At 35.5% G+C, this 16,735-nt stretch overlaps 3 protein-coding genes across 5 annotated transcripts in view; 1 reads left to right on the top strand and 2 right to left on the bottom strand.

The window, feature by feature from the left end:
• The window catches only part of LOC108742493 (glucose dehydrogenase [FAD, quinone]-like), a 13,100-nt gene extending 12,417 nt beyond the window's left edge, over positions 1 to 683 (bottom strand). The window contains exon 1 of one of the 3 annotated variants that reach the window (XM_025979984.1): positions 658 to 683. The gene's annotated coding sequence lies outside the window, so the exon portion shown is untranslated. The other 2 variants (XM_025979982.1, XM_025979985.1) reach the window with 2 other exon arrangements.
• A 6,560-nt stretch (positions 684 to 7,243) lies between these two features.
• On the top strand, positions 7,244 to 8,957 carry LOC108742501. Its single transcript, XM_018477740.2, has 2 exons — positions 7,244 to 7,523; positions 8,741 to 8,957. Exons 1-2 carry the CDS (start codon positions 7,368 to 7,370, stop codon positions 8,906 to 8,908), a joined length of 324 nt encoding a protein of 107 aa, XP_018333242.1. The 5' UTR covers positions 7,244 to 7,367; the 3' UTR covers positions 8,909 to 8,957.
• Positions 8,958 to 10,653: 1,696 nt separating this feature from the next.
• On the bottom strand, positions 10,654 to 13,473 carry LOC108742499 (glucose dehydrogenase [FAD, quinone]-like). The gene is made up of 3 exons (XM_025979995.1): positions 13,234 to 13,473; positions 12,816 to 13,031; positions 10,654 to 12,214 (listed from the first exon to the last, which is right to left on the bottom strand). Exons 1-3 carry the CDS (start codon positions 13,412 to 13,414, stop codon positions 10,806 to 10,808), a joined length of 1,806 nt encoding a protein of 601 aa, XP_025835780.1. The 5' UTR covers positions 13,415 to 13,473; the 3' UTR covers positions 10,654 to 10,805.
• Between the last annotated feature and the right edge of the window lie 3,262 nt (positions 13,474 to 16,735).

Below are 16,735 nucleotides of genomic sequence, written 5' to 3' on the forward strand. Positions count from 1 at the left end.
TGGCGGTAAGAGATTTGCGGACAATGAAGAAGTAATCGAAGCTGTAAATGGTTATTTTGAGGAGCTTGACGAATCAGTCTATAGAGATGGCATTAATAGACTGGAACACCGCTATGAGAAATGTATCAGCCTTGGAGGAGATTATGTTGAGAAATAAAAAAAAAAAATTTTTAAAAACCTTGTTTTTCTTGGTCAGGCCGGAAACTTATCAATCCACCCTCGTATATTTGGGGTGAAAATACGAATCATGTTGCTTCGTGCGTGAAGACACGGAGAAAATAAGTTATTGGCACATTTCTACAGGTGTAAATATTATAAAATTAATTAAAAATTATTTTATCGTACCGTATCTTTTTTTTTATTCTCCCGAATACTGCTGTATCATGAAAGTAACACAAAAGAAATGCATTTTTCGCTTATTTCTCTTATCTAATCTTAAGAAAAAAATTACACCTTTTTATCACTTTAGTACTGTTTGCAAAAGGTTTCTATACAAGTATATGTGTCTACATATACATAAATACATATCAAAATACTACACCTGACTTAATAAATATAACTTTTACCAGTTATTATTTAGTACATCAATTTCTATTTTCATAGATCAATACGCAAGCACTTTCTAAAATTAATCACTTAGGCAATTGTACAAAATACCTTACAACCAGTATATTTTTACACCAGTTTGAATGAATGTCGCACAAATTTCCTTCATTTGCAGTATTACATAAAACTGTGATTGGTTTTTGTTTTTATCTGATGACAATTGTTTTCGTGCAAGACAAACGTTTTAGGTGCATTACGTTATTACTAAACATTAACCGAAACAATATACAACGTGAACTAACATTAATGTCTACAATTATTTAAAGTAATCCATCACCTTTTCTCGCATTATAAAACGTTTGGATTCTGTTGGCAATTACAAATCCTAATCTAATTACTTAAGACTTGTCTTCATCATTAGAGAACTACCAATCTTCCTTAGTATTACCGTACGTTTTGCTTTGCAGCTACAACTACCTAGGGCAGACCACTGGTACTTGTCTACCACCTTGAGGGTCTCATAATGAGCATTGGGGGTAGCATATGGTTGACCAAGAATATTTCATATTTCGATCGGAGTTTTGTAAAAGATGTTGAGATGGTCCTATAATTTTCGATACTTATTCTCCATTTTCTTACAAGTAAACCCCTATACACCAAGCACTCTTTTAGAATGAGTGAGAAAGTGCCAGAATGTTTCTAAGGTGATTCTCAACTAAAATGTTTTCAGATGTATCTAGAATTGTCCAGTTTGAATGTTCTAGAATGAACTGAATCAGAAGGTACGAGAATCTTCAGGATTGTTCAAAGGCCTCTATGTGTGTATGATGGGGATGCTTTCTGACTCTAAAAGAGTCTGATGGAATCTTCTATAATGCTCGAGGCTTCTCCAGTTTCATGGGGATGGATCTGCATGTTGACCACTGACAACCTATCCAACCCGTTTAGAACATTGAGTGAAAATGTACTGATGCGTAGAATGACCTTGAATGCTTCTAGATTATTCTCAGTAAGAATGTTCTCGAATATCTCTAGGATTTTCGTCAAAGAATCCCAAAAATCTATTACGATACCAGTTGCTTCAATGTTACATTAAATATTATTAACTAAAGTAATTAGAGGGTTGAATATAACTGTGAATCTTCTGAATAGCAAGAGATATTGATTGAAATTTATAACTAATTTAGTATGTATCAAGTGCTTCCAATTTGCGGTCAATTTTTGAAAGAGCCTTACAGATAATACATGCATTCATAGACACGATTTAGAAAATACCACAAATGGCGCGGTAAACGCCATCTGTAGTACAATGCTACATTTTAGGATTACGTATGCACAGTTCCATATAAAGAATTCGAAAACGTCTCTACATTACTATAATTTATTAGTAGATATTCTTATTTCAATTATATGCATTTCTCTAACTGATGAATCAATTTTTGGGCCCAGTTACAATAGACTGGCAAACCAGTTAGTAGTAATATGAATCTGCCCCTTTTATCCATTGTAGCTAGTACAACAAATTAATTAGAATAATATTTCAACAATGAATTGTCGTATTGGATTAACAGCCGACGATTTGCACCCCTTGCTTCTCGCGGCACGTTTGTTTGCTGGAGGCGACAATCACGAGGTGGTTTGAAGCGACAACGGAGTAGTTCGCACGTGTCGTTCAAGTGGTGCATTAATTTTATCGTACGATCATCTCGTAGACAATTAGGAACCCCTTCCGGAACTTACGTCGACACGTGACCTACACGCAACCTTGCCATCTAGGTACCAACAAGCGTGCATTTCCTGATGCTCATTTTGTAGGACGTACACACATTACACACTCATGATGATAAGTAGTTATATTTATTAATAACAATTACGTATTTCTTTGAGTAATGTTTTGCAATAGATAGAACTGAGCAGCTTCTGTATTGACACTTTTTGAATATTCAGCGAAAGGCGCATTATAATACATGTATGTATACTATTTAATTACACTAACCATATGGACTCTCCGCAACTGAAATTGATTTTTTTTCTATTATCTGAACAATAAACACACGAACAATGGTTTTCGAGCAACACAAACGTTGAAGGTGCGTTCGTGCATTATGCCATTATTAGGTATTGAAAACATATGTTATAATAACACACGAACATTAGTTCAAATTAATATATTTTGAACGCAAGTCCTACAGTAGTGAAAGAAATCCATAGCAAACTCTGCAGTTACATAACCTCAACCTGACAATTTAAATAATAAAAGCCAATCGAGAAATGTGGAAATTCTACGAGAGAGATAGCTACATATGGCCTAGAGGTCTAGACCATTGCTTAGCATTCGGGAGGACGCCGGTTCGATTCCGGGTTCGTCTGCCTTGGTCCAAGCTTTTCTGCGGTTTTCTTGGATCACCTAGGCAAATGCTGGGGCAGTAATATTCCACAGATAATCTTTCTCACCCGAACCACCACCCACCCATTCCCACGATTCCTGAAAGCAGGCTGAAGAGGGCCTTCCGCCCTACCTTCCGGCGTAGTCCGGAGGGACTGCCCGCCCACCAGCATTACTGGCTGGTGGGAATGAAACACCCAAAAGTTTTTTTTTTAGTTTCGACCCGATGCTCGCCTGAAGACAGACATTCGTAACAATATTATTAAGTAGATGTAAAATACATATTAACAGAAATAAAAATAATCCTCACATTATCAATGAACAGTATTGATAATAATGATAATTTTACTTCTTCTTATTAAAAAAAAATTCGGAAACGTTCCTTGCGAGAAGCGCGTGTAGTTGTTAAAGTATACATTACCTCAATTATTATTTTTTTCAAATACCTAGTTAAATTAACTGATTAAGTTTTGCCTGATAAACGTATATATGTCGCACCTATGATTGTCGTTAATTACAAATATGTACCTGTAACTTTCAAGTGTTTTTTTGTTTTGTTCGGATTCACAAAAAACACTCATCCACCCAAAATTCACCAGGACTGTTTATTTGATTTCGACTGATTCTTTACAGTTTCCTTTCATTAACCCAAATTGTCCCCAGATAGAAGAATGTAATGAATGAAACCAATGACAAGGTTTACATTTTTTAACCAGTGTTAACGGATCATTTTAACAGCTTAACTTTACAAGGACGATTAGTGTGGTAATTTCACTAACGCCGAAAATCATCCCAATGGCACTTGCAGGAATTTCGAAAATTCGGTTGCTAACGAGATTCATGGAGCAGAGTAGTCGATGCCAGTGTAATACTGTAATCCACTTGCATTGAGAGGATACTGAAAGTATAACTGAATTTATTAATGTCTTTTCATCCTAAACCTATCGAGAGTATTCAACTGTCTTCTGCTAATCCCTTACAATATCCTCTCATAAACCCAAATTATCTCCAATATGAAGAAGAAGTTGAAACCATCGTTGAAGGTGCCGAATTTTTAATGAGGACTTTAGAAAGCGAAGAATATCGAAAGTTTAACCTTACAAGGGCTAGGGACCCCAATTGTAGAAATTTAACTTTCAACAGTAAAGATTATTGGAAATATGTTACTCATTTCTCTGGATCGTCAGGAAATCATTCCAGTGGGACTTGCATAATAGGAATGAGACCTGATGATTCGGTTTTCAATGAAAAGCTTTTGGTTCATAGAACAAAAGACCTTAATGTAGTCGATGCCAGTGTAATATCATACTCTACTATCATTGAGTAAAGACTTGTCTGTGCTAATTTACATAACTGCAGAAAAGGCTGCAAAATCTGTCAAACAGGAAAAAACTGTGGAAAATTTATCGCCACTGTACTGCGTAGAAATGTTGCGGTGTAAACTTGATTATTGTACCGTATCCGATAAGCACTCAACTCGAGTATACCACCCAATTAGGAACTAAAAATGATAAGATAACTATTAATTTAATTTATTTATGTAAATCTTTAGATCACCTGTAACCTCTTCATTTTACACTGTAACACTAACTTCAATAGATAGTGAGATGAAGGCCGTCAGTCTTAATATGTCTCTAACTCTAACTCATGCCTGAGAAGGTGTCGTATTGTTTATTGACTTCCATAGCGCCCTCTATTCTCCTACTCTTTCTAAAATCTCCTCATTTCTAACCTTCTCTATCCACGGTATCCTCATCATTCACAAGTAACACCACATTTCGAACGCTTCTACCCTTTTCTTTTTTGATGCACCCAGTGTCCATGTTACACTCTCGTACACCGCCGCATCTCAAACATACACCATTAACAATCTTTTTCGAATTTTTAAATTAACCGCTCGTGAGCATAGAAGTGACCTCTTCTTGTTAAAGAAGGCGGCTCGATCCAACACTTCTGTTTTATATCTCTACTGCTCCTTCCATCTTGAGTTATCTGACGTCCTATTCATCGAAAATCAACCACCTTTTCTAATTTTTCGTCTCCTGTCCTTACATTCACTCATTCCCTACTTTTTCTTCCCTTGCATATCAGTATTCTTGTTTCACACAGTACTATTTTGTCAATATTTCATTTAAAGCTATCTTTAACTCCTCCTTGGTAGATGCTATATCCACAATCTCATTATTGAAAAAATTAGAAAATCCATAGACGGCTTGCTCTGTGGAAGTTCTATGAGAGGGTAGCTACATATACTATACCTTCATGAGAAATAAACAAAGCAAAGTTTCGTGCTACCCCTTATATAACCTGGCATGCAGAACAAGGAAAACATTTGCTTCCAGTTCGTATTTACATTCCAAGATGTTTTGGATGTACTTTCAAAGACCTAGACATCAGAAGGAGCAAGTCAAGTTTTAAAGCAAAAGGGGATGAGCAAGAAGTAAAATATATGTATATATATGTACTATATAAGTTGCTTGAGGCGCATAAAGTTGGCTATGGCACGGCAAAGCAGTCGTAGTTCAAATCCCTGACGTATATTACCGTGTTTCGCGGATCAAAGGGATGCTACCCCGTGCATTTTATTGTCATACACTTGCATTTGTGTTAAGATTGACAGCGAACCGAATAGGGGACTTTGTTACTTCCGCAAAGGGCGTCGATGTTTGCCATTTGAGGACCTTTATGACAAAGGGGGAACGACTATCCGGTTTTAGATGGGCTTTTAGTGATTATTGTATATTATTGTGTTGAATAGACAACACGTTATAGCAGGATTAGGTAATTTTGCAAGGTTTATTTAGGAAATACGATAACAAAATGAAAATCGTCAACTGTCAACGATGAAGCAAAAAATATATTGAAGTAAGAAAAGATTTATTCAAAACTGTAATAAAAATAAATACGACTCTTGTCTAAAATCTTTTTCGACATAATGAGAAGCAGCAGTTAAAATATTACATGCTCTCTTCGGAATTCATAACTTTTAACTACTTTAGCCCTGTCTGCCACCCCTTTTGTTCGAATAGACGCCCGCATTGCAACGTAATCCCCCAGCCTTTAACCTAAAATGTTACTAAAAAATTTGTATACATTCCGGATGTCGTTCGCCTCGTTCTCAGCTCTTAGACTATAAGACTAGCCAAAATCTCAAACGTGTGCTGGGTGACATAATTACAAATTAGATAGTATCTGGAGTACCTCAAAAAAAAAAAACTTTCGGATGTTTCATTCCCACTAGCTACTGATGTTAGTAGTGGATAGTCCCTTCAGATTACGCCTGAGGAAGGCCCTCTTGAGCCTTCTGAAGGAAAAGTGGAAATGGGTGGTGATGGTTATTGGGCTGATAAAGATTAGACGTACGAAAGGAGGTAGAAAAGGGTAAAAAAAAATTCCGTACAATATTACTGCCCAAGTGATTCTTAAAAACCACAGAAAAACTCGAACTATAGTTGTGACGATGACAATTGGCAAAGTCCCCAATAAATTATCTGTGAGAATGGACTTATCTTCTTTCTTGATTATACTCGGGCTGTAGTCATTTGATGTGTTTTGAACAGGCCCTTGTTAAGTAAGGAAATGCTTCGTGAGTAGTACAAAGTGAAATGAGATAACAACCGAATAGCAATAAGAGGTGCAGCGGTTGGAGGTTGTTTAGGTACGCAAAAGACCAGGGTCGGCTTTATAATAGCCTGGTTTCTTTCCCACCAGCCAGTACTGCTGGTGGGCGGGCACTCCTTCTGGCCGAAAGTAGGGCAGAAGGCCCTCTTCAGCCTACTTTAATGAATCGTGGAAATGAGTGGGTGGTGGTTCGGGTGAGAAAGATTATCTGTGGAATATCATCACTGCCTCAGCATTTGCCTATGTGATCCAAGGAAATCACAGAAAACTTGGACCAAGCCAGACGGACCCGGAATCGAACCGACGGCCTCCTGAATGCTAAGCAATGGTCTAAACCTACCCTAAACAACCTCACGCGCTCAACTAATTTATAGTTGAAGTCAATTTACGTTAACTCTGGTGTATCTAGCATTAAATCCTTCTTTAGAAATGTATAATTTTGCTATAAAAGCTCATTTTTCCAGTCAGTAGAGGTAGGATTCAACGCGATAATGCCCACGTATGAAGTGGGCGAAACACGTGTCCGCTCAAATAAAATTATTTGTGGTAATTGGGGGTGAGTATTCCTTTTAATTTTTAATTAATATTTACCACAGTCTCCTCTTTCTAATTAGGATTCAAATTATTAAAATTAAGTAATAGGTAATTTGAGATTGACAAGTGTATTTAATGTCAAGCTTGTCAATGTAGAAGTTCGTCGTCCTGAAAAAGCCTTGGCAACCGTCTCATTTAGTGATCAAAATTGACGCCGAGAAATCAGCTTGTCAACGTGTTAGCTCAAATAAGAAACGGAAGCCCTTAAACAGCCGCACACATGTCCGAGAAACAAACGAGAAATGTGAGAATGCATCAAGCAAATGCTCTTATTCTCCCAATTATCGAATATCTCAAGGATGGCGAATTGCAAGCTGTCATTTTGGCAGGACTTTGTGGAATTGGTGCATGGGTTGTAATTTCAACGATATTAAAAGTTAGTTTCCCATTATAATTAAGCCCAATGTATCTACATTAATTGGATTTCACATTATAAAGGAAAAACTGAATTTAGTGTATTAGAGAGAGTGAGAGATAGCTTTTCTTAACATCCTCTTCCTCTCCATTTAGCTTGCAAATTTTTACCATGTACTCTGTTATAGAATAGATGATGATATATTCTGTCCATTTAGAGAAAGGTACAGCATGGGTGATGCGCACAAACTAACATTACCCGTAGGCAGCCTCGGAATATGATCGATCGTTTACCGTCATATGTGTCCGATCATAGACCAATCGTAAGGCTCTGGGGGCGTAAATGGCTTCTAACAGTTACGCTCATGAAAGTGGTCAACGCACTTAGTGTACATTTCTCTAAGTGAACGGGAAAACCCTGAAAGAACTTTTGACTACATGACAAGCGGATTTGATATCCTACACCTGCTTGGGGAGATAAGATAAAGGGATTTACCTATTATTTTTAATAAAATACGTTTAAATTATCACGAAAAAATAAATAAATAAGAAATTTTCAGTTGCTATAATTCAGATCATTAAAAATCCTTTCAGCTACGAACATTTAGTATAATGAAATCCGTAACAAAGTATGTTGTAATCGGATGGTGTCCCTTTTTGGAACTCTACCCTAAAGATGTATAGATACTATTGTCATTTATTCATTTTATTTTTAGGCTGCAATAGAGAATGGGATGGGCAAGTAAATTGCATCGCGTCGAAACATTTTTTATAATGTAGTTTGCTTACGACTTTGATCTAACTGTACTTAGTGATATAACCTTCTTTGTTTTATTTTTTTAATTTTGGCTCAGTAACAATTAAACTGTTCCGTTATATGCTCTAGAGTATTATTTAAAAAAAAAACGCCACAAATGTATGTACTTTTTTCTGGATAAATGGTACCCTATGTCATTTTATGTACCCATGACAATGTGCCTAGTTGAGCAGTTAAAGCGTAACATCGGTCACATAAAACTAATTTTTGTATCCTTCGGGAACAGTATTTTTTCTGGATAAAAGGTACCCTATGTCCTTTTGTATACCACTGATAATGTCTCTACAAAGTTTCATAATAATGGGTGGTGTAGTTAAGGAGTGAAAAGCCGACAGACCAACAAATTCGTTCGCATTTGTAATATTCGTTAGGATGATGTGAGGGTTACCGTAAAAATGAGTTTTTAGTTTTCCAATTTCCAGGTAATTTTTTGGATGCTTTGGCCACTTTTGCTAATCTGCGGAATTCTGAGTTTAATGCCTTCCTGGCGAGCGACCATCGCCAATGATTACGTACCCGCCCACATAGAAGCCTTAAAAGTCCTGGGGCGCAGAATAACAGGAAATATTTCCTATATCATCGACAAATAATATATAATGTAAATACTGAAGGGCTGTGTTCCCAGAAATAAAAAACATAAACGGTGGTACTATGTTATATGAAATAGTAGAGCATTGGTGCGTAAAGGCAAAGGTTCCGGGTTCGATTCCCGGCGAGGTTGTGATAACAGTAACAATTTTTCCTCATTAACCTAAGGTAGTTTGTAGTGGGTAAAAAAAATCGAAAAATTAATTTTCATATTATATGAAATTTAACTTGTGTCACACAACTATTTGAGGAAAACATTAAATTATTATCAGTACATTCACGTAGCTATTTATATTCCATTATATTTTTTTTTATTATATCTGCAACTTAATTTGTATATAGCAAGTGTAGCAAAAATATATTCCACGAATCAATAGCGGTCTATTAACCGCTGACACAAACATCACGTCGTCGGCAAATCATTTATGTTATTTTTAATTAATTTTTCATAAGTGTTTATTATTTATTTTTAATAATTAAGCCAGATAGGCATCACTTGTAATAGTATAATTATGATAAGATAGAAAACAAAATGATCAGGGAAGTTCCCATTTACAATATTTTACTTTGATTACAGTTATCTTTTGTCATAAAAAATTAACACAGCATCTATTGTATAATACACATGCATTATATATGCTTCATTTTTGCTAACTTATATATGAAATACGTATATTTCACAGTAAGGAGATAAATATTAAATTTTATTGAAGGGCTTTCCGCATTGTACCGTTTACCATCTCTGTAGTTGTTCAAGTCTTACACTCCTTTTGGTACAGCTGTCAAACCCAACTATTTTATTGATGTAAAATCAACATGAATAATTTTATATCAAAATATTTACAACCCCATTTTGTTTCTCATCTTTTACACATTGTAATAAAAGATAGAAATGGAATTCATAGTTTCTCTACCTTTGAGTTCATCTGATAGGTGAAGTTTTTCGAATCGTTTTCTAAAAATTTTGGATTATATGCATTTATTAGCACAACACAATATCTTAAATTTTTTAGTTTTACACAGCTGGAGTATATCAATTCGATATTGTTTTGCGGGCTGTTTTGTCGTAATTCATAGAATTTCGTAGTTCCTTACTAAAGGTACGATAAGTGGTGATTTGGCGGGTGCTGATATCAATTTGGAACTTTAAAATTCCATGGACCATGACATTGAACCCGGAAAACAATATCGATTCAATATTTTAGATTATCCATTTCCAAGGAGTTTAGAATTTTTTGGGCTCTCTTCAGTTAAAGAATTACAAGGCATTTATGGAATGCCTCTTTGTCCACTATTGAAGCTTCTAATACCTTCAATGGTCAATGTGAACAACTTTTATTCATCATTCTATATAATGTTTGATGAAAAATTGCTTTTGAAAAGTATTTCAAATAAAATACAAAATGCTTTTCTCAAAAAAGTATTTAAATGCAAAATTAAAATAGATATATTTTATTTTGTATTTGCATATTAAATGCAAGTATTTAGAATAAATCACATCTCTGTTACCATTTAGAGAAATCACTAAAAGTTTTGAACTCAATTTTCAAGGACAACAACAGAAATGTTGAAAATAATTATTGCTTCGCAAATTTCCCATAAATTTTCCGATTGTAGTTGTTTATCTTATTTGTATCTACTTCTATAAACCGATAGGAACTGCTATGTCATGGAAGATAAAGGATTTATGGGTTAAGTGTATTAATTAATTACCTATCAATATCATTTTCAATATAAGTAGTACTTATTAAAAAAAGGACGAGTGCGTTTATTATCATAAAATTCACTTAATTAAGGATCTATATACCCAGTATTTTAAGATAATGACAAAAAAAATCACTCGATCTGTGTACTGTATACTTCTGAATAGGTAAGTGACAATGATGTAAATGGTAAAGTTCATGTTTTGGAGTCGATTATTCCATAATCTTGTTTGATGAAATCTGCCGCTTTTTCGGCAATCATATAAGCCGTGGCATACATGTGTCCATTCAAATTAACAGGAATTACACTGGCATCGACCACTCTAAGGTTTTTCATCCCGTGGACCAAAAGCCTTTCGTTGACAACCGAATCTTTAGGACTGACGCCCATTATGCACGTTCCACTGGGATGATTTCCTGGCTCTCCAGAACAACGAGCGACGCATCTCCAATAATCTTTACTGTTGAAAGTAAAATTTCTACAATTGGGGTCTCTGGTCATCGTAAGGTTATACTTTCGAAATTCTTCGTTTTCCAAAATCTTCATTAAAAATTGGGCACCTTCAACGATGGTTTCGACTTCTTCTTCGTATTGGAGATAATTTGGGTTTATTATAGGATGCTGTAAGGGATCATCGGAAGCCAGCTGAACACTTCCGACGGATTTGGGATGAAGAAACATTAACAAATGAGCGAATGCAGTTGCCCTTGTGATAACGTAAGAAAGAGAACCATTTATCATCCCAAGTCTGTTGTATACTATGGTTACTAACTCCACTGGACTGTAGCTTGTGTTGCAAAATGTTGCGAGCTGCATTCCCTGAGTTATAGTCAGAGGGCCGACTGTTCGTAGATATTGTGCTATGGCCTCTCTCGGTGTCACAGGTACTGAAATGTTGGTCCAACCAATAATTGTGGTTTGATGTTGATCTCGAAGATTAAGTCCCACTGGAAGATCTAATTTGACAGATATATTGTGTTTGGATAGTTCACTCTTCGGACCTATTCCGGAAAGCATCAAAATTTGCGGAGACTGAAAGGAACCAGCCGACAGGATCACCTCAATTCTAGCATAGGCTCTATACTTTTTATTTCCGCTTATAAATTCAACTCCTCTTACAGTGTTACCTTTAATCAATAGTTTTGTCACTAAACTGTTGATTTGTAATTTTAGATTAGTTCTTCTTTCAACTGGACTTAGAAATGCACTGTCTCCACTATTTCGTCTACCGTTTCGAGTACTTGTTTGCATATATCCAACACCAATGGGATCTCTGCCATTATAATCAACAAGATTATATCCGAATGACTTAATGGATCTGATGAATATCTCAGATAGTTCGCTAGTATTTCTGGTGTTTTCTACAACCAGCGGTCCATCAAATCCGTGGTACTCAGTATCTATTCCTCTTAAAGAGGAGGCGTTTTCAAACTTTTTAAAATATGGGAGGACATTTTCATACGTCCAACTGGGTAGGCCTTTAGCACCCCATCTGTCGTAGTCTGAAGGAAACCCGCGTGAGAACGCGTTACCGTTTATAACTGTCGTTCCTCCAAGAGCCTTTCCTCGTGGCACTCGCATCCGTTGATCAGGAATTCCTGGAACTGGTAAACAATATGTTTTTTGCATATAACTGTTATATAATTTATAAAATACTACAAATGACGCAGTAAACGCCATCTGTAGCACGATGCTACATTTTAGGATTACGTATTCTCCAACAAGGTCCACTTGTGTGGATATCTACTTGCTGAAAACGAATCCCGGCGTAGTTAATCTCAACGTGATAGACACGTTACCATAATCGAATAAAATAATTCGAAGTGGTCTGTATTCTGTCGAAACTGCCAGAGGCGGATAGCGATTTCGATCTTTCTGGATCTCATCAGCGCGTCACTGGCAGCTCCGACAGAACACAGACCAACTTTTACCTGCTGTCTTAACAGCGCGTTTTAAATGGACCTTGTTGGAGCATACGTAATCCTAAAATGTAGCATCGTGCTACAGATGGCGTTTACCGCGCCATTTGTGGTATTTTCTAAAACGCGCTGTTAAGACAGCAGGTAAAAGTTGGTCTGTGTTCTGTCGGAGCTGCCTGCGACGCGCTGATGAGATCCAAAAAGATCGAAATCGCGATCCGCGTCTGGCAGTTTCGACAGAATACAGACCACTTCGAATTATTTTATTCAAATAATTTATGGTTACCTAGACACGATGTTTTTTGTGGCGTCGTGGTGAAGCCCCAGTTGTAGTCTGAAGTCAACGTATAATTACTCATGGCAGGTATCTCTGTAAATTTATCCCCATGTGCACCCCCCTCGATTACCAAGACATTCCACAACTTAACTTCTGATAATCGTCTTGCTAACAAACTTCCCGCAGTACCTCCTCCAACTATTATAAAGTCATACCTTCCAAACCCTGAAAATATGATTGTTGTAGGTACTTCTAATATGTAGAAATTAAAGGAAGTGAAATATATAAAAAATTCTAAATGACTTAAGTATAGACAAATTGATAAGGCTCAATAAGGAATTAGAAAGTGAACAAAAGAAATAATTTTATTCGTATATTTTAGTAATTATGTAATGCTAGAAAAATAGGCCAACATATGGATACATACTGGTTGGAACTGCATTTTTGTCCGTCAATTGGAATTCTTGAAATGACGTTGGCGTTTGATGAGACCTGGATTCTTCAATGTTTTCCTTTATTAGTTGTTCATAGTAATCCAGATCGTCTTCAATATCAGCACTTGTTAGTGTTAAGAAAAATATAATACTTAAGAAGTGCTTGCAGATCATCTTGGCTTGCGTTATGTTCGACTTGATTCACATATATATCACTTAATGCTCAATAATGTACGAAAGCATGATATTTAATAAGTATACCTACACTTCCTGGTTGATAAGTGATGAGGCAAAGATTTATTTAAAAGTACCTGTTTACATACAAAGGTAATGATAAAACTTATATATCTTATATTTTCAACATATGCAGGCGCGTGGCCGTTATTCAGCTATAATATAATTTATATCTATTAATTATTGAAATAATGTAGTAGATACGAACGTAGACAATATTCCACGCGAATTTTTTGTAATAATTGTTAAGTCTTTTCCAGAATTGTTTCGTTCTAATAGCCTATTTAATTTCATTAATTGTTTCAGCACAAAAAAGTACTTTTACATTAATGATAGCATTTATCGATAAATTAATTTTGATTTAGCTTTAAATATTAAAACACAAGAAAGTTTGAAAAAATCTGATTTTATATGAGCTGCATTGAATTGGCATAAGAGAGGAGATGAAGAGATAATGTTAAGTTATCTGCGGATCAGGATGCAATATCTTAGGATAATGAAAATACTGATTGTCGGAGTACCACAGGAAACTAATCTTGGTTCGCTGTTATTTTTAACTAACTAACGACAACCTCCTTCACTGGGTATACATTCTCACTTATTCTAATTGGTGTTTGGGGCTTGGCTCATAAACCCAAACATACACTAGAATGAAGAAACCTTAAAACATTTTACTTGCAACAACTCTAAAAATTCGAGAACGTTCTAGATGAGAACCGACCTAGAAACATTCAAGAGCATTCTAAGTAGATATGTTCTCACTTTGCTGGTCGACCTACAAAAACCCATGGAAGAGATTTCAAGCAATTTTTATTTGACCAAATATGTAAAAATTTCCTAATGTAGTGTCAGAAGTTAGCCCCACCACTCGCACGTAATGACCATCAAATATTCTCAAACGTTTTCGACTTAAGGTCAATTTTCAAGAATATTCTATCTGTAGAAACTCTAGAAGCATTCAAGAGCGTTCTAGTATATTCTTAATTATTATAAACTGATCTTTGGTGACTGATGGTAAATCCACAAACCCACACACCAAACACTTTAATCGAAATACGAAAATGTCCTAGGTCTACCATTTTTAATCACTGTATCCCTATCCCCATACCAATACAGCTACCGACATGCAACCACCACACAGCTGGCAAAATTATTTAATTTTAAATATTGCCAAGACAGTTTATATAACTTTCGGATGTTGCATGGACAGAATCCTGGAGGTTCTTCATGTGAAGATGGATAATAAGAGAATTGAATGATTCAACTGTTAGCATTTAAGTGTAACTTTTGATTATAGGTTGAGAAGGCACGAGAATGTTATTCTGAGAAGAATGAAGTTTTTGTCATTTGCGTTTACAAAATTAATTAAAATTGTGCTCTGACGTACATTATCCTTTTTGCCATTGTGGACATGGTAGTCAGCATACCAAAAAAGGCAGGCGCGGATAGATAATAGTTTAAAACAGTTAGATGCTATCCATACATTAAAAATTATAACTAGAATCGTAATATGATGGAATAGACAAAACAATTGCTAGGAGTATTACTAATTCTGGTTGAGAAGAAATAGGGAAACGTTTGAAGTCATTTTAGGTTATTTGAGCTCATTAGTAATAAGAATGGAAACTACAGAAAAGTAAAAAAGCGCGTACATAGGATTCATAAATCTAGAAAAGACTCTTGACGATGTTAAATGGGGAAAGTGCTAGATATAATTAAAAGCTAGGAATAAGTTACAAAAATAGAAGAGTGACATGTTTATACGAAGAGCAACAAGTAGCATCTTAGAGAAGTAAATGTTTGGAAGGAAGTTAGACAAGGATGCACAATGCCACCGCTACTTTTCAATCAATATATCGAAGGTGGAATTTATGTCATTAAAGACAGAATAGCACTAGTGATAGATAAATAGATATAGATATACAGTGGGACAAAAGAATAATATCTAGCAAGGAGGCGTTAGAGGTTGAGTCAAGTAAAATGGAAACGATATTGACAAACGATTATGGCACCAAAACAAATAATTGTAGAACACAGTACAGTATGAACGAGAGGTTAAAGCATAAGGGAAATGGTTAATAGAAAAATGGAACACAAAAGATTAGATTTTCGGTATATATGTAAAGTCAAATAACTCAAGATGGAAGGAACGAAAGAAGCACAAAACACACGATCTACAGTCTATTTCAATTTGCTAGAATTGTGACCTTGAAGAAATCTGCGCGAAGATAGAAAGAATACACACTAGGCGTGAGCAAGACGGAAATAGTTGGAACAAGCTTGAACGAGCAGAGCTTTCGATGGGCGATCTTAGGAGATCGGCTAGAACTGTACAGTACTAGACGAAAATGTTTAGCAATTTCTTAAAACAAAAATGTATATAAATTAACAATAGAAAACAAAGCAAAAGTTTTNCAGCTCCGACAGAACACAGACCAACTTTTACCTGCTGTCTTAACAGTTCGTTTTAGAAAATACTACAAATGGCGCAGTAAACGCCATCTGTAGCACGATGCTACATTTTAGGATTACGTATGCTCAGATACTACAGATGGCGTTTACTTCGGCATCACTACATACGCATCCTAATAAAGGGAAGGGGCATATCTCCAACATCTTGAAACGAACAGTAGAAGATGGGATCACTTCTATGCTCCCGATCAAGCCGAAAATATTAAATATCTTGGAAAAACAAGCAATTCTGGGTTGACGGTTTTTATTAATTAAATTTTATAACATGAACACCAACGGTTTGCCTTTTGGCTTTCTCAGGACTAAAAGTCATCAATTAATATAAAGCCTAAGGAAGGGTATCACCTTAAAGCGAAACAATGGTGTGTATAGAATATAAAACTAAATTAACGAAACCTTCACACCAGAATTGCTTGTTTCTTTTTGTTTTCAATATTCATACATCTCTAAAAGAATTAACTAACCAGTGTTAAATATTAGGATTTCACAAATAAATAGGCACTTAATTATGATTTAAACACTGACTTTGTTTTTAAACACTAACTTTAGTTTTAACGCCTTTATTCACAACGAATCAAATTAGTTATTATCTAGAAAAAGCACTTCTGAACTATCGCTTTATATAGGCAAAAAATAAGTAAATTTAAAAGTTGACTGTACCTGATAATAATAATGGTGAATAAATATTTGCACTTTGCGCAAAATTTTGTATGAATATCATAAAAAAAGACCACTACATTTTGCTTTGTAACAATACATATTGTGTGTACTTGATCTGGCTGAAATTTT

This window comes from Agrilus planipennis, unplaced genomic scaffold (genome assembly GCF_000699045.2).
Source record: "Agrilus planipennis isolate EAB-ADULT unplaced genomic scaffold, Apla_2.0 scaffold285, whole genome shotgun sequence".
NCBI lineage: Eukaryota > Metazoa > Arthropoda > Insecta > Coleoptera > Buprestidae > Agrilus > Agrilus planipennis.